Here is an 18,337-nt window from a genome sequence, read left to right on the forward strand (position 1 = left end):
ACAAAACAAAATGCTGGAACACAACAAGAACACTTACTAGGAAGTGTGGAGCAAAAGGCATCCACAAAGTACGAGCGTACTTAAGCGCAGCATGAAAAGGATCGTCGATAGTCACCAGTGAACAGAGAAAAATGTCCCGACAAACCATCAATCCATTTGCTATAATGGTGTCGTAAGCTCGACTTAAATAGTGCTAATTACAAACAAATCAGTGCTCAGAGAAAGATGTGAAGCGGTTACGAAAAACACCAACACAACAGGGAGTGCCACCAAAATAAGAGCTCAGGACAGGAACTAACACTAAACACAAGAGAACACTAACAATCGCAACATAAGGTACAGCCTGGTGTAACCAGCCATGACAGAATGCCCCCCCATCCCAACAAAACGGATACCAGACGTTCTAGAAAAAACCCAGTAAAACTCTATAAAGTCACGGGAGGACGGAGGGAGGACTAGATGATGGGTCGCCTGGCCATATGTCCTCATAATCAGCGGGGAAGAGTCAGATGGTGGCGACAAGTAGACCACCGCCGCGGCTGGCGAGGCAGGCGACCACAGGCCGGCCACATCCATGGCCGACGAGAAGGCGGACGCGAGTGGCCACGGCGCACCAGCAGCTGCCACCGTCCATGCCCTGGTCCTGGGCCTAGCTGCTGATAACGCGGAGGGCGTCCATGAAACGGCCACATTCTTGGCCGACGAGGGGGCTGCATGCGGGCGCCTAATGGCGGCAGGAAAGCTGGAGCTGACTCCAGAACAGGAGGCGACAATGAGCCCGCTGAAGTTAAAAGTTAAAGTACCCATGATTGTCACACACACACTAGGTGTGGCAAAATTATTCTCTGCATTTGACCCATCACCCCTGATCACCCCCTGGGAGGTGAGGGAGCAGTGAGCAGCATCGATGGCCACGCCCGGGAATCAAGACGATGATGGTGGCGTCATGGAAAGACCCGCTGGAGACGATGATGGAGGTGTCGTGGAAAGACCCGCTGAAGATGATGATGGTGGCGTCGTGGAAAGACGATGATGATGGCTGCATCGTCGGCGTCTACAGAGCTGGAGCAGCAGGCGGCTGCACCGTCGGCGTCTGCAGAGCTGGTGCAGCAGGTGGAGGCCGAGCAGGGCGGAGCACTACAGGCAGCGAAGGCCGAGGAGGGCGGAGCACAAGCAACGGAGGCCGAGCAGGGCGTAGCACAGGCGGCGGAGGCCAAGCAGGGCGTAGCACAAGTGACGGAGGCCAAGCAGGGCGTAGCACAGATGACGGAGGCCGAGCAGGGCGTAGCACAGGCGGTGTAGGCCAAGCAGGGCGTAGCACAGGCGACAGAGGCCGAGCAGGGCGTAGCACAGGCGACGGAGGCCAAGCAGGGCGTAGAACAGGCGGCGGAGGCCGTGCAGGAGGTAATAGCCTGGCTGGACGCAACTGTGCCTCCCCAGTTGCACATCTACCAGCCCTAGCCCCCCCCTCAGGAAGCGGATAACAGACGCTGTCGCTGGTTTGAGGGAGGAGCAGCCGACCCTCGACCTGAGCGGTAGAAGAAGAACAAGGTGGGTGGGCTTTGGGAACCTTGAGCACTGGTGGCGTGGCATGCTCTTGTTCTCCAGCGCCTGGGCTACACTGGCCAATAGCCCAAGCGGTGAATAAAGAGACAAAGTGATCAATAGGGTTACCGTATACCACCTCTTCAGGAGGCGTGCTGCGTTTGAGCCCTCTGCAGCACAGAACTTGCGGCACTCGGACAACATGAGTCTATTGGGACCAGACCACCATCTGGCCCCCACATCAAAGTCTATCGTACCTCGGGGGGGTTGTACCGCGAAGCCTCTACCTCCAGATTAGCCCAAAAATCCGCTCATATTTCTCGTGTGTAAAATCACGTGTTCGGGACATTCTGCCAAGCGATGCGTCGTGGAAGACGACAAAGGTTGGCAGCGTGCAATAAAAAGGGAATTTATTCATTAAACAAACAAAACAAGAAGCAAGAGCAACAGGGAAGTGCTCTGAATGGACAGACTATGACAGAAACAAAACAAAATGCTGGAACACAGCAAAAACACTTACACTAGGAAATGTGGAGCAGACGGCGTCCACAAAGTAGCATGTTAGACTGCAAAAAAAACAACAACATTTTGTCTTCTAGTCTCTCTTAAAGGCCTACTGAAATGAATTTTTTTTATTTAAACGGGGATAGCAGATCCATTCTATGTGTCATACTTGATCATTTTGCGATATTGCCATATTTTTGCTGAAAGGATTTAGTATAGAACAACGACGATAAAGTTCGCAACTTTTGGTCTCTGATAAAAAAAAAGCCTTGCCCCTACCGGAAGTAGCGTGACGTAGTCAGTTGTTCACTTCCTCATATTTTCCTATTGTTTTCAACGCAGCTAGAGCGATTCGGACCGAGAAAGCGATGATTACCCCATTAATTTGAGCGAGGATGAAAGATTCGTGGATGAGGAACGTTAGAGTGACGGACTAGAATGCAGTGAAAGACATATCTTTTTTCGCTCTGACCGTAACTTAGGTACAAGCTGGCTCATTGGATTCCACACTCTCTCCTTTTTATATTGTGGATCACGGATTTGTATTTTAAACCACCTCGGACACTATATCCTCTTGAAAATGAGAGTCGAGAACGCGAAATGGACATTCACAGGGACATTTATCTCCACGACAATACATCGGCGAAGCTCTTTAGCTACTGAGCTAACGTGATAGCATCTGGCTCAAATGCAGATAGAAACAAAATAAATAAATCCCTGACTGGAAGGATAGACAGAAGATCAACAATACTATTAAACCATGTACATGTAACTACACAGTTAATAATTCTCAGCCTGGCAAAGCTTAACAATGCTGTTGCTAACGACGCTGAAGCTAACTTAGCAACTTAGCAACCGGACCTCACAGAGCTATGATAAAAACATTAGCGCTCCACCTACGCCAGCCAGCCCTCATCTGCTCATCAACACCCGTGCTCACCTGCGTTCCAGCGATCGACGGCGCGACGAAGGACTTCACCCGATCACAGATGCGGTTGGCGGCTAGCATCGGTTGGTGGCTAGCATCGGCTAGCGCGTCTGCTATACAAGTAAGTCCTCTTGTTGTGTTGCTACAGCCAGCCGCTAATACACTGATCCCACCTACAACTTTCTTCTTTGCAATCTCCATTGTTCATTAAACAAATTGCAAAAGATTCACCAACACAGATGTCCAGAATACTGTGGAATTATGAAATGAAAACAGAGCTTTTTGTATTGGCCTCAATGGGGGAGCCATACCTCTGTTCTACTGGCTATGTCACGCGCATACGTCATATCCAAAGGAGTTTTTCAACCGGAAGTTTAGCAGGAAATTTAAAACTGCACTTTATAAGTTAACCCGGCCGTATTGGTATGTGTTGCAATGTTAAGATTTCATCATTGATATATAAACTATCAGACTGCAAGGTCGGTAGTAGTGGGTTTCAGTAGGCCTTTAAGGATTGTAAATGATAGGCAACATTTAAAAAAAGTGCAGGTCCCCTTTAACATTAACACAGCATACATCCATACATGGTGGATATATAAAAAAGCAGAAAGCGCCACCTGCTAAATCGGATGGGGCGTTGTACCCTAATGCCCCAAAAGCGGCTTCCAGCGTGTAGTCACTTCATCCTAGGCCCTGTTATTAAAATGACCCCTCTGTGGTCACACACTAATTTCCCACCATCTCCTGCTGGCACAAGTGTGAATGGAATACTTTAGCAGCAATCATCACCTCCGCTATCATCACGTGTTGAGTGTGCACTGATTGGAAAGCACTGCGAGCGCCGGTGTCCGTCCCTCAGGTAAACGTGTAGTCAGCGGTGTTCTTTAGCAAAGCCATCCAGCTGGACATTTAATTTGAGGAATTTGATTAAATTTCTCATGTAATTATCTAGTTCTCCGCAGGGCTATTGAGGAGCGTCACAAGGGCCCTTTGCTTTTTTAATGCAGGCCATCTGCTTCCTTTACACAACGGGTTACCTTTTCCAACATGCCCCGCCGCCTCCTGAGCATCCTCTCAGGATCCTCCAGCCTCGCACAACGCCGTGCTTGACAATACTCCAGCCTTCCATCCCACCGATGGAGTGCAATTAACCTGAACCACACTTTCTGAGCGCTTTTCACTTTGGATTTCAGGGAGCCCCGCAGCTCAGTGGTCCTTGGCTTCAAACTCAGCAACATGTTTAGTGATGGAAGACCTGCCATTACTAAATATTCACTTTGATCACATTCATCTTCATCCTAATATGGAACACTGTAAATAAGGATCATTGATGTGTTTAGCACAAGCATGTTAAGAATCATTTTTTCATTCAAGTAAAATAAATGCAAAGTCTAATCCTGAAAGTTAACTCTTTTAACATACAAACAAAGCCTTTATAAATGACTTTGCAGCATATTTTCTTCCCTTTGCCAGACAATTTGCAATTAATTGATAAATAATGTCTACTTTTGCGTGAACAATGATACATATGACAGCAGTTAATAAAATCAGTAAAGAAATCTGAAAACTGAATACAAATATTGTCTAAAACAGTGTTTTGTCCTCTCATTGGTCATGCATTTGAATAAACACCACAGTATTTGTCTTAAAAAAAGGATATACAATAGTATTTAGTATTACGGTATTAAAAAAAGCATTTGAAAATTAAATAAAATGCATGATGACAAATAAAACATTTTATTATTCAAAATCCATCCATTTTCTACCACGTGTCCCTTTTTTGAGGTTGCGGGGGGTGCTGGAGCCCATCCCAGCTGCACTCAGGCGGAAGGCGGGGTACACCCCGGACAAGTCGCCACCTCATCGCAGGGCCAACGCAGATAGACAGACAACATTCACACTCACATTCACACACTAGGGCCGATTTAGTGTTGTCAATCAACATATCCCCATGTGCATGTCTTTGGAGGTGGGAGGAAGCCGGAGTACCCGGAGGGAACCCACGCAGTCACAGGGAGAACATGCAAACTCCACACAGAAAGATCCCGATTGAACTCAGGACTACTCAGGACCTTCGTATTGTGAGGCACATGCACTAAACCCTGTTCCACCGTGCTGCTCAAAATGTTGCGCATATTGATCTAATTGCAAACACAATTTAAAGTATGAATTCAAATTATTTTGACTACTGGAAAATACAAGTGTCGTTTGTTGCTGCTTCCTAAAATGACATTTTACAATGAAATATAGTCACATAAATCCCTCATGTTTTTTCACAATTGCTTTCTACTGCTAAAAACCAGTGGCGGGCCATGCGTTTCTCACCAAGGCCTTCAGTGATGTCCTACTTAGTCCGACTTCACCTCTCAAAATACCGTAATTTATGTCACCACATGGACACGGCTGGAGATACTAAGCAGAAACACACTACTGGTCATTGAATCCCCTCAACAGAATACAAAACGGTCTATTTTTTGGCGCATTTAACATTCAATAAACCCGCTTCAGCGATCAAAACATACCTTACGTGGTACTGTCAAACTCAAGATAATTGTATAAAACAAATGAAACATGAAAAAATTAAGACATATAATATTTGAACTCACAATTTGTAGCACCCATTCGACGCCGTATAAGCCAGTGGTACCCCTCGTAGTCGGTTGATTCGTGTGAAAGTGGCGGGCAAACCATCTCATCGACGGGATAGCTTCCGGTGTCGGCCGACCTTGTCTCACAAGACTAGTTTCTCTTTAGCATCCTTCTTGAAAATGGCCTTGCAAATATATATCCGCCACCTAATCAACATGTTGCTCTCCTTCTTTGTGAGTACCCGTGAGTATTCTGTGGCTTTCTATGGCTCGTATGACTCTGGTGCCAATTCCTGTTTTTGCAACTTGTGATATCCAATCACTTGGTACTCCCAAGTGAGTATCCAATCAAAGCGTAAGGCCAGCTAGAAGGCCTTACTGACGACAACTCATGATCTGATTGGCTATTGGCTATCAAGTCTATGTGTCCGTTCACTGACAGTGCACGGACGCCTGCATTGTTGATTCTGAAGGCTTCGGGCAGATTTGGTACAGCATGGCAACATAAGCTAGCTGAATTCTGATTGGATAAAACCTCTAAGCTAAAAACAACAGCACTGGAAGGAGCATAATATGACATGAAGAGAATATGAATACTTATAGATATTTAGGGGAATTAAATTAAAAAATACTTGTATCTTTAATTATGATCATGATTTCTGGTTATGTTTGGCCAGCAGAGAAGGCCTTGCTGGCCCTGACGGCACACCACCGCTAAAAACAACAAAAAAGGTATGTGCTGAACATTTTAATTTCCCCTCTGAGATTAATAAAGTATTTCTGATTTCTGATCTGATCTGAAATGAACAGTTTTCATTCAGTCTTGCTACCCTAACACTTTATTACTCCCTCTGAAAAATGTGGAATATTCCGTAAGTCACATGATCCACAGGAAGTTGCATCATTCACATCCTCTGCAGGTCATGAAGAACAAAAGTAAGTTCACTTATTAATTTGTATTCATATTCAATATTTCAACAATAACTGGGATTTGAAATCTCAGCACAGATGTGTTACCCTATTTTAAAAAAATATAATTTTTGATTGGAATATTTTTTGTTGAATCACGTCAATGTGTTTTGTGTCAACATTTATTAGCATAAATTAGCTATTAGCATAAAAACCATGTAGTATTTCATGTATCTGATCATTTTATGCTAAAATCTCACTCCTGTTATTTTTCATCCTGTTACTCAAACAAGTCTTCTTCTGCTACGAGGCTATTTGTGTATTCAATAAGTGTATTATCACATTTAGAGTTTTAGAGTATGATGGACCGCCTGAGCATAAGACTTATATACGGCTTTTCATTTTTTGCCGCTCCAGAGAGATTTGTTTTTTGTATTTTTGGTCCCATATGGCTTTTTCAACGTCCTGGGTTGCCGACCACTGGTATATCCCCTAATAAATGTCTGGTAAAAGTCAGATTGTTTTTTTATGTATAATTTTCAACGATAGTGGTCACAATGAAAAAAAGAATATGTTTTGTGTTTTGCACACAAAGAAGCTTTTTATGCATCATTGCTGCAAATATACATTTTCGAACAAGAAGGATGAAGGAGTTTTGGTTTCTGTTCTCTGGACTGCAGTCTGCTCCCTGTTAACTTCTTGAGGTCGATGTTATGACATTTGACATTCTAATCGTTTCCCCCTTTGGGGCTTGAAGCCTCTAAGGCATCCTAACACTTTCTGCGTGTTGCTCATTAAAAGAAACACTAAGAAAAAAATGTATGATTCATGTGCGTCCAGCCATGACACCGACATTGTCCCACAGGCGTCTCCCTCTTCTTTGCCCTTAAGTGGTCGGAGGATCACACTTGTATTATTTTTTCAAACACATTTCACGTGTTGACAGTCGGTGCATAATGTATGGCCGCATGCATCAATTATGTAAAGCAATTCAGGCTATGAATATATATAATTTATTTGATTCTCAAGCTCCTACATTATTGAACCCGAAGCTATTTTTACCATTATTACTCTTCCCAAATAGTTTCATCTTTTGTTGCCGTTTCCTCTGCTGCTCCTCATTATTGAAAGATGCTGCTGCTTGTGAATGCATAAACACTTACAGTATGTACTCATATTTATAAGTACTGTATTTATGATTTATGAAGCACCAAAAGAACTATCTAACCAGCTAGAGTATGTCTCAAAAGTGAGTACACCCTCATATTTCAGGAAATATATTTACCACCCTGTGATGAGGTGGCGGCTTGTCCAGGGTGTACCCCGCCTTCCGCCCGAATGCAGCTGGGATAGGCTCAGCCACCCCCGCGATCCCAAGAGGGACAATCGGTAGAAAATGGATGGATGGATGTTTACTACCAAAACACAATACTTCAGAGAGAACACCTGGATGTTGTCAGTGTACAGTTTGTAAATACAGTATGTACTACCCACGGAAAATGTTGAAATCTGGCAACACAAGTGGCGAGCAAGATAATTGTATCGTGCGTACAGTACAGTGACATGTGGTTGCATGAGTGCTGCAGGCACGAGGGAGCTGTGTAACGGTACAGTGGGAGAAGGAGACGGCACGGAGACGGTGACGTTGTTAGCTTGCAGCGTGTTTATTAAAATGGCATGACAGCGTTCCAATGCGTCCTCATCTGTGTGCTCTGCTGGTTGCGCCTTCAAGAGCGCACCTCGGGACACACCCACGACCGCTCACCTCCTGCACGCGTTACTCCGGCTGCGGCAAGCAGCTGCAAGCAATCACCGGCAATCAGCGCACCTGAAGCTGATCATCAGGACCGCCTTCAAAAGCCTGCTCAACCTGCTATTCCGGGCCAGAACGTAGTCTTCTGTTGAGTACCGTAAGCTATCATCCAGCTCTATGCAACCTTGCTTCGCTCTCTGTGTTCTCCACCATCGTGTTTATTTGGTCACGTTGTCTTCCTTGTCGTCCTTCCTGCAGTCTGCCTTTGTTCCACATGATGAGCTGTGCGTCTCGTCTTCTCCCTGTGATTCCTTGTTTGTTTCCCTCTGGATTCCGGACTGCCTCCCTCGATCCTCGACCTCCCGCTTTGACAGGGAACTTCTTCTGCCTAGCTCCTTTGGACTTGTCCGCTTCCTCAGACAACACTCACAGTAACACTCAACAGTTAATTCATACACATAGTCGCACACACAATACACTCTCTTGGTTTTCATCACACTCCATTCCCTTGTTGTTTAATTAATATAATTGTTTTGATATTATTTATATATATGGTATATATATATAAATAAAACATAGAACTACTATGCCCTCTTGTGGTCTGTGCCGTCAACTCCCTCCGCAAACATAACATGAATGCTGTCTTCCACTCGTCTGCCTCCTTAATCCGGAACGAGGTGGTAAGCATTACGGAGGTCGAGCTTGGTAAAAATGGTAGCTGGGACGAGAGGCTCAATGGAAGAGCTCATTAGGGGTAGAGGGTACTTATTCTTCACTGTGATGAAGTTTAGTTGCCGGTAGTCAGTGCAGGGTAGCAAAGACTCATCCTTCTTGCTCACAAAGAAAAATCCCGTGGCTACCGGGGACTTTGAGGGAGTGATGATGCAGAATGAGAGTGAGTCTGTAATATGGCCTGTTTTTCGGGTAGTGAGAGGTTGTATAGTCGGCTTGAGGGAAGGACAGCGTTGGGCACAAGCTCGGCGGCACAATCATAGGGCCTGTGCGGGGGAAGGGGGAGTGTTCGTTCCTTGCTGAACACAGCCACAAGATCATGATAAACTGGGGGAATTGTGGCAAAGGTCCGTGGAGAGTGACAAGGGCTTTTTCCTCCCCGAAAAAGGTACTGCTGCCGTGCTCCAGGCCAAGATCTTTCCTGAGGTGCAGGAAATCTGGGGGTCGTGCTGGCGTAGCCAAGAGTGGCCAAGGACTAGGGGAGCGATAGGGCCGTTGAGAATCCAGAGGCTGAGGATCTCCGTGTGATTCCGCGAGAGGGTTAGGGATACGGGTTTCGTGCGGTGGGTTATCGGTCCAAGGGGGTGTCCGTCCAAGGCCTGAGCCTGCAGGGAGGTGTCCAGGTTCAGAAGGCCAATCCCGGCCCGGCGAACAAATTCCCAGTCCATGAAACTCTCGTCTGCTCCCAAATCCAGGTAGGCCCCCACAGTCAGGCTCTTCGAGCTCCAGGACAAGGTTGCCGGGAAAAGAATGCCGGGGTCGTTGTGGACCTGGGAAACAGATGTGTGACTCACAAGTATTCCCCTGACGGGCGAGCTTTGTCCTTTTGGCCGTGTAGGACACGCCCTGATTTCATGCCTCGCAAATCCGCAATACAGGCAGAGGCGCTGCCGAAACCTCCTCTCCCTTTCCTCTGCCGCTAGACGTGTCCTGCTTAGCTGCATGGGTTCCTCCAGTTTAGCAGGTACAGGAGAGAAGCTAAATGGAGGTCTGGTCCACAACAAAATCCAAAATCCTCTTCAAAAGGCCTGGGGCTAGCAATCTTAGGTTCCTGGGAGTGAGGGGACTGCCAGGGGGCGGTGGCTGTGGAGGTGGCATGTTCGGGCGCCGGGGGAGCAGAAATGCTCAGGGAAATGGTGTCCAATTTAGCCAAAAGTTTGGCGAATGCAGCCTCGAGCTTATTCTCCAGTGAACAAAAATGCTTTTGGTGCTGCTGGAATACCATGTGCATGGCCGCGACGTTGGGGCTCGTGGGGGCTCGTTGGGGCTTGGGAAGAGAGCGTGGGTCATGCCTTGTCACTGCCATCTGGTTCTGTCATGGCCAGAGCGTACTGTAACAGTACAGTGGGAGAAGAAGACGGCACGGAGACAGTGACGTTGTTAGCTTGCAACGTGTTTATTGATATAAACAGATGTGCGTGAAGTGTGTACTTAAACCAAATGAATAAGGTGTGACTATGTGTAGTAAGTATATGAGGGGTGTTACCAGGCATTGTTGAAGGTGCGTGTTGAGATCGAGGCAGAAGTCCAGATAGGGCAAGGCAGGCTCGAAGGTCCAGAAACAGGCGGGAGGTCGAGGGCTGGAGCGAGGCATCGTGGTCAAAGGGCAGGCGTGAGGTCGAGATCCAAGGAGGCAGCAGAGAGTTCAGAAGGGGTCCGCGGAGACGAGACACACAGCTCGAAACCAGGGAAGGATGACGACACAAAACGAGACACAGTGAGCATGACGGAGGGAAACACAAAGAGCGAGGAAGCACATATAGGCAAGGAAAGCTGGATACTGTTGTAATGTTAATGTGCCTTTTTGTTCAGGCAGCACCGTGACCACCACTAGGGGTTCAGGCGGGGTCCTAGGCACCGGGGCCAGCAGTGTTGTGACAACAGTAGAGCTAACAGCTGTGTATGTTGTATCTGTGTGCTGGACTTCATTAAAAGTTCGAGTTGAGCATTATAAGAAGTACTTCACTTTACTACATTGGCGACGAGGATAAATCAAGACTTCAATGGCGTTGTTTGGAAATTTAACGGAGTTTGACCAAACTACGGATGATTAGCAACAGTATGCTGAACGACTGGAATTTTACTTCGTGGCTAACAAAATCACAGACGAAGGACAACAGGAGGCAATTTTCCTGAGTTTGTGTGGCGCCAAAATATATGCAGTGTTGCGGGATTTGTGCCAGCCCGGTAAGCCGGCGGATACAGACATGACATTGACGGAGATGCTTCAGAAATTAACGGATCACTTTGCGCCAAAACCCAGTTTGATTGTGGAACGATTCAATTTTCATTCCAAATTGAGACAACAAGGTCAGTCTGTTTCTTCGTTTGTTGCGGAGCTAAGGAGGCTCACGGAACATTGCAAATTTGGAACTGCATTAGATGACATGCTTAGAGACAGACTTGTGTGTGGTATCAACGAGGATAGCATCCAACGTCGTTTGTTGTCTGAGGATGATGAAAAATTGACTCTAGCACGGGCCATTGACTTGGCCACATCGATGGAAACAGCATCCAAGGACCTGGCGGACTTCCAACTAACTGGGGCAGAAGGAACGGTCCACAAAGTCCAGCTAGGAGCAGATCGGCGCGTCCCACTGAGTGGCTGTTTCCGGTGCGGTGGTAGTCATGGGCCGACAGACTGCCGGTTCATTGATGCAATTTGCCACAATTGCCACAAGAGGGGGCACTTGGCCAGAAAATGTCGCAGTGCCGGGCAGATAAGGAAACCTGAAGGACCAACATCAGGTGCAACTTACAGGTTGGGAAATGAGACCGAAAATGTAGAATATGCACACACACTCTATAACCTGAGTATGGAGGAGAAAGTGGAACCATACAAAGAGCACATACAAATAAATGGACATGACGTTGAATTTGAAATTGACACTGGAGCAGGCATGACGATAATTACTGAGGACACGTACCAAAAGATGGGGGGAGGATGACTCCAACACACACATGTGAAACTATACACCTACACCAAAGAGAAGGTGGGAGTGTTAGGGAAACTGCAAGTGCAAGTCAACTACAGAGGGCAGGCAAAACAATTACCATTACTGGTGGTAAAGGGTGAGGGCCCAAATCTCATGGGCAGAAATTGGTTGAAAGCAATTAAAATAGATTGGAGCACTGTATTTAGCCTGAGGTTAAGTATGCAGCAGGACTTAGATGAGCTACTCACGAGACATGAGGATGTTTTTAAGAAGGAACTGGGCATGTTAGTCGGGGCCTCAGCAAAAATCTATGTCGAGCGAGATGCCAAGCCAAGATATTTCAAAGCTCGACCACTGCCATATGCACTAAAAGACAACGTTGAGGCTGAATTAGTAAGGCTGGAGAAGGAAGGCATTCTTGAACCCGTGAACTTTTCGGAGTGGGCCGCCCCCATTGTGCCCATCATAAAACCAGACAAAACAACTAGAATCTGTGGGGACTATAAAGTCACTGTAAACCCAGTGTCAAAATTAGATAACTACCCAATCCCGAAAACGGAGGACTTGTTAGCAGTATTAGGAGGTGGAAATTTTTTTTACCAAACTGGACATGTCTCAAGCCTACCAGCAACTCAGGTTAGATGAGGACTCAAAGAAGTTCACAACAATAAACACACATCGAGGACTATACCAGTACACAAGATTGCCGTATGGAGTGTCTTCGGCACCAGGCATTTTCCAGCGCACCATGGATGGTCTATTGCAAGGACTGTCTCAAGTAGTGGTGAGAGTGGACGACATCTCAGTAACAGGGAAGGATGATGCTAGCCACTTAAAAAATCTCGGAGAGGTGCTTGAAAGAATTGCAGCTGCAGGCCTTCGCTTGCAACGACAAAAATGTGTGTTCATGGCACCCGAGGTAGTGTATCTCGGTTACAAAATTAACTGCAACGGCATCCATCCAGTGGCAGATAAAGTTGAAGCCATTGTAAATGCTCCTCAGCCAACTGACCAGACACAGTTGAAATCGTTCCTTGGAATGTTAAATTACTATCACAGATTCTTGCCAAACATATCCACCATCTTGGAGCCTTTACATGAACTGCTGAGAAAGGGAAATGCGTGGAAATGGACGACGAATCAGAGTCGAGCATTCGAGGCAGCAAAAAAGTGTCTCCAATCTGATAAACTATTGATACACTTTGATGACGGAAAGTCACTTTATCTGGCCTGTGATGCTTCCCCATACGGTGTGGGGGCCGTTCTATCTCACCGTTTCCCAGATGGTTCAGAAAAGCCCATTGGATACATGTCCCGTTCACTAACAGTGGCTGAGAGGGGTTACTCTCAATTGGAAAAGGAGGCACTAGCCATCATGTTTGGCCTAAAAAAATTTAATCAATACCTTTTCGGCAAGCACTGCACCATCGTCACAGATCACAAACCGCTGCTGGGTCTTTTGGGTGAGAGCAAAAGCATTCCACAGTTGGCGGCAGCCAGAATGCAGAGGTGGGCCTTGCTTTTGGCAGCTTATGAATACACCTTAGAATACAAGGAAGGCTCGAAACATAGGAACGCTGATGCCTTAAGCCGACTCCCATTGCCAGTCATGCCCAGCAGTACACCACGCGAGGAGGAGGTAATAATGCTGATGGAACACATGAATGGCACACCATTGCAAGCCAAGCAGATCCGGGACTGGACCAGACGAGATCCAATATTGTCCAGAGTGCAACAATGGCTGTTACATGGTTCCTGGCCCAAGGTATGTGCTGATCCACGAGTGAAGCCGTATATGAAAAGACAGCATGAGCTGAGTGTGGAGGATGGCTGCCTTCTGTGGGGGACAAGGGTGGTAATACCACCTCGGGGTCGGCAGGTAATGACGGAAGAGCTACATGCAGCTCATCCAGGGGTCTCAAGGATAAAATCCCTAGCCCGAAGTTACGTATGGTGGCCCAACATGGATGAGGAGTTGGAGGCAGCAGTGCGCAGATGTCATACATGTCAAGCTAACCAGGCCACACCTCCGGCCGCGCCGCTGCATCCCTGGGAGTGGCCAAATCAGCCATGAATGAGACTACATTTGGATTTTTGCGGGCCCATTCTGGGAAAAATGTTTTTGATTGTCATCGATGCTTACTCCAAATGGATGGAGATCATCCCAATGCAGTCCATAACCTCCTCAATAACTATTGAGAAATTGAGAAGCATATTTGCCACTCATGGCATCCCAGCAAGTCTGGTTACAGACAATGGGCCAAGTCTGGTCAGTGCAGAGTTTGAAAATTTCCTCAGAAAAAATGACGTAAAACATGTGACAACAGCCCCATACCACCCGTCCTCAAATGGCTGTGCGGAGCGCGCTGTACGGGTCTTCAAGGAAGCCATCAAGAAGATGGGGGAGGGAAGTGTGGAAACAAAGGTGTCTAGGTTTCTCTTTAAATACAGATCAACTCCTCAGACTACAACCGGCATTACGCCTGCGGAGCTGCTAATGAACAGGAGATTGCGAACGCAGCTGGACATGGTCCGGCCAGCACTGTCAGACAAAGTGGGCTCAAACCAGGCAAAACAAAAACAAAACCATGACAAAAGGGCCAGGGACCGAGTGTTCACAGACTGTGAGGCTGTATACATACGAGGATATGCGGGTCAGAAATGGATTCAGGCGAGACTCGTGGAGAGGACTGGTCCAGTGTCTTGGACAGCAAAAACTCAAGATGGCAAGCTGGTGAGAAGACATCAGGATCAGATCCGTCCACGTTATGATCAGAAGGAAACTCTTCGTGACACATCAGAGTACAGTTTTCCCGAGGATTTCCATTCAGCACCACCAGGAGCAGTTGATCAGGAACTAGTTGATCAGGAACTAGTTGATCTGGAACCCGATGAGCAGGAACCAGGTGATCAAGCACAGGATGCAGAAGTGGGAGTCAGGGACACCGCTCGCCAAAGGAAACCTCCATCATATCTTAAGGACTATGTTCTCATACAGACTCAGTGATTTATGGGGGTTGTGTATTACACTAAGAGGGGAGTATGAATATTTGACTGGACTATGGGTGGAGGGAATGTTGTAGTGTTAATGTGCCTTTTTGTTCAGGCAGCACCGTGACCACCACTAGGGGTTCAGGCGGGGTCCTAGGCACCGGGGCCAGCAGTGTTTTGACAACAGTAGAGCTAACAGCTGTGTATGTTGTATCTGTGTGCTGGTCTTCATTAAAAGTTCGAGTTGAGCATGATAAGAAGTACTTCACTTTACTACAGATATGTATGAGGGTTACTGTACAAGTACAAGTAGCTATGTTCTGGCACTGGAACGCATGACGCGCTGGCTTATGAAGGCAGGTCTCTCATCAGTGTCAGGTGTGTTGATTGCAGAGAGGCTGCAGTCGGACCCAGAGAGGAACGCCAGTGGGTGTGTCCCGAGGTGTGCTCAGCGGAGCGCACAGCAGAATGAGAGGCGGCAGGTGTGTGATCCGTAACAAGCTGTGCATCACATGCAGGTCTGGCTTTCCCTACAGGCGAACAAGGCAGCCGCCAAATAGCATAATGTAAAAAAAAAAACAAGATAAAAGAAAATAATTACAATAGAAATACATAAATGCATTTTTTTTGCACATACTGTACACATAATTGGAACGTTTTCTTAAAAAAAACCAACAATCTAACCTATCACCTATGACAAGACAGGAACCTGCTAAAACTGCTGGTGGAGAGAGACGACACATTGTATCACAATGGAAGAAAGCTAGTGGAGCAATTTTATCTGATCGATAATCTTTTACGATGATTATTGGAACATCAAAGTTAACCAATGCGGCCTACAAAACGAAGGAAGGAGGAGGAGGAAATACGGGCTGAAAGAAGTATATATGTGCATTTGGCTAATTCATTTTTAGCGTTAGCATCTTGACTTTTGGGCTAGCGGCAGCAACAGGTTGTTGTTGCTGGTTTTTCTATTTAGGGATAGCAAGAGGAGCTCACATAAGGTACCTATAAGCTCAACTGGATGAACTTCTGAAGTTAACAGAAAGTAAATAAGCAGCATTTGTAAAGCAGAAAATTCCGAAATGCACAGAGGGTGAAAAAGTTGGTAACCCAAACTTAAACCGTACTTAATGTAAGCTCGGCTATTGACTCATTTGACTGCAATGTCAGCTATTATCTGAATGAAATAATGGATGCTATTTGCGATGTGATGCAATCAGAACATATTTACAGCCAAGACAGACACATGGAGAGGTTGCTATCAAGGAAGAGATGGCACTGTGTTCTTTCAACTGAGTCTTGCCGTGAAGCATACTTGCCAACCTTGAGACCTCCGATTTCGGGAGGTGGGGAGCGGGGGGCTGGGGGGGGGGGCGTGGTTGGGGGGGCGGGGCATGGTTGAGGGCGTCGTTAAATGATAAATGATAAATGGGTTATACTTGTATAGCGCTTTTCTACCTTCAAGGTACTCAAAGCGCTTTGACAGTATTTCCATATTCACCCATTCACACACACATTCACACACTGATGGCGGGAGCTGCCATGCAAGGCGCTAACCAGCACCCATCAGGAGCAAGGGTGAAGTGTCTTGCCCAAGGACACAACGGACATGACTAGGATGGTAAAAGGTGGGAATTGAACCCCAGTAACCAGCAACCCTCCGATTGCTGGCACGGCCACTCTACCAACTTCGCCACGCCGAGAGGGGAGGAGTATATTTACAGCTAGAATTCACCAAGTCAAATATTTCATATATATATATATATATATATATATATATATATATATATATATATATATATTTATATATATATATATATATATATATATATATATATATATATATATATATATATATATATATATATATATATATATATATATATATATATATATTTATGTATATATATATATATATATATATATATATATATATATATATATATATATATATATATATATATATATATATATATTTATATATATATATATATATATATATATATTTATGTGTATATATATATATATATATATATATATATATATATATATATATATATATATATATATATATATATATATATATATATATATATATATATATATATATTAGGGCTGGGAATCTTTGGGTGTCCCACGATTCGATTCAAAATCGATTCTTGGGGTCACGATTCGATTCAGAATCAATTTTTTTTCAATTCAACACGATTCTCGATTCAAAAACGATTTTTTAAAATTTATTTATTTATTTATTTATTTTTTTTAATGAAAACAATACACAACAATACCATAATAATGCAATACAATTTCAAAACAAAACCCGACCCAGCAACATTCAGAATAGCAATAAACAGAGCAATTGAGAGCAATTGAGGACACACAAACATGACACGGAACAATCTAAAAGTAGTGAGACAAAAATGAATATTATCAACAACAGTATCAATATTAGTAACAATTTCAACATAGCAGTGATTAAAAATCCCTCATTGATATTATCATTACAAACATTAATAAAAAAAAAAATACAAAAAATGAACAATAGTGTCACAGTGGCTTACACTTGCATCGCATCTCATAAACTAAATGTCTAAAGATAATGTCAATGAGGGATTTTTAATCACTGCTATGTTGAAATTGTAACTAATATTGATACTGTTGTTGATAATATTCATTTTTGTTTCACTACTTTTGGTTTGTTCTGTGTCGTGTTTGTGTCTCCTCTCAATTGCTCTGTTTATTGCAGTTCTGAGTGTTGCTGGGTCGGGTTTGGTTTTGGAATTGGATTGCATTGTTATGGTATTGCTGTGTATTGTTTTGTTGGATTGATTAATTAAAAAATAAATAAATAAATAAATAAAAATAAAACAATTATTAAAAAAATATATTAAAAAAAAAAAAATCGATTTTTTAAAAATGAGAATCGATTCTGAATCGCACAACGTGAGAATCGCGATTCGAATTCGAATCGATTTTTTCCCACACCCCTAATACATATATATACATCCTGAAAATATGCAAACAAAACTGTGTTTAGATAATTGATACTTCAAACTTGCATAAATAAATCTTAAGGAATATAGCATAACTTGGCTTCTGAGAGCTTCAAAATGTAATGAATAAAATGCTAAAGTTGTTGATAAACAAGCAATTATTTTAATAATTAAATATGGTAATTTTAAATGAATTATTATGATCATTTAAAATTAATTATTTCAAATATGTTTATTTTAATGTATAATTCTATGGCTGGATGTAATAAGGAGTCAGAAAAAATACAAATAAAAATACAATTAATTTTGGTTTTTTTAGCAAAATATAGTAAAAATGTATTTAGTTTAAAAAAAATAAAATAATTAATATATTTATTTTAAAAGGTAAGATAAACATAATAATACAATTTATCTCTAGTCTGGATGATTTAGTTCTTGTCACCCTGTTGTCCTCC

At 44.3% G+C, this 18,337-nt stretch overlaps 1 protein-coding gene and 1 pseudogene across 1 annotated transcript; both read left to right on the plus strand.

The window, feature by feature from the left end:
- The first annotated feature begins 932 nt into the window (after window positions 1-932).
- Window positions 933-1,484, plus strand: LOC133649123 (keratin, type II cytoskeletal 2 epidermal-like). The gene has a single exon (XM_062046096.1). It carries the CDS (start codon window positions 933-935, stop codon window positions 1,482-1,484), a length of 552 nt encoding a protein of 183 aa, XP_061902080.1.
- An 8,792-nt stretch (window positions 1,485-10,276) lies between these two features.
- Window positions 10,277-14,902, plus strand: LOC133650004 (uncharacterized protein K02A2.6-like; annotated as a pseudogene).
- The last annotated feature ends 3,435 nt before the right edge of the window (window positions 14,903-18,337 follow it).

This window comes from Entelurus aequoreus, linkage group LG01 (genome assembly GCF_033978785.1).
Source record: "Entelurus aequoreus isolate RoL-2023_Sb linkage group LG01, RoL_Eaeq_v1.1, whole genome shotgun sequence".
NCBI classification, from domain to species: Eukaryota; Metazoa; Chordata; class Actinopteri; order Syngnathiformes; family Syngnathidae; genus Entelurus; species Entelurus aequoreus.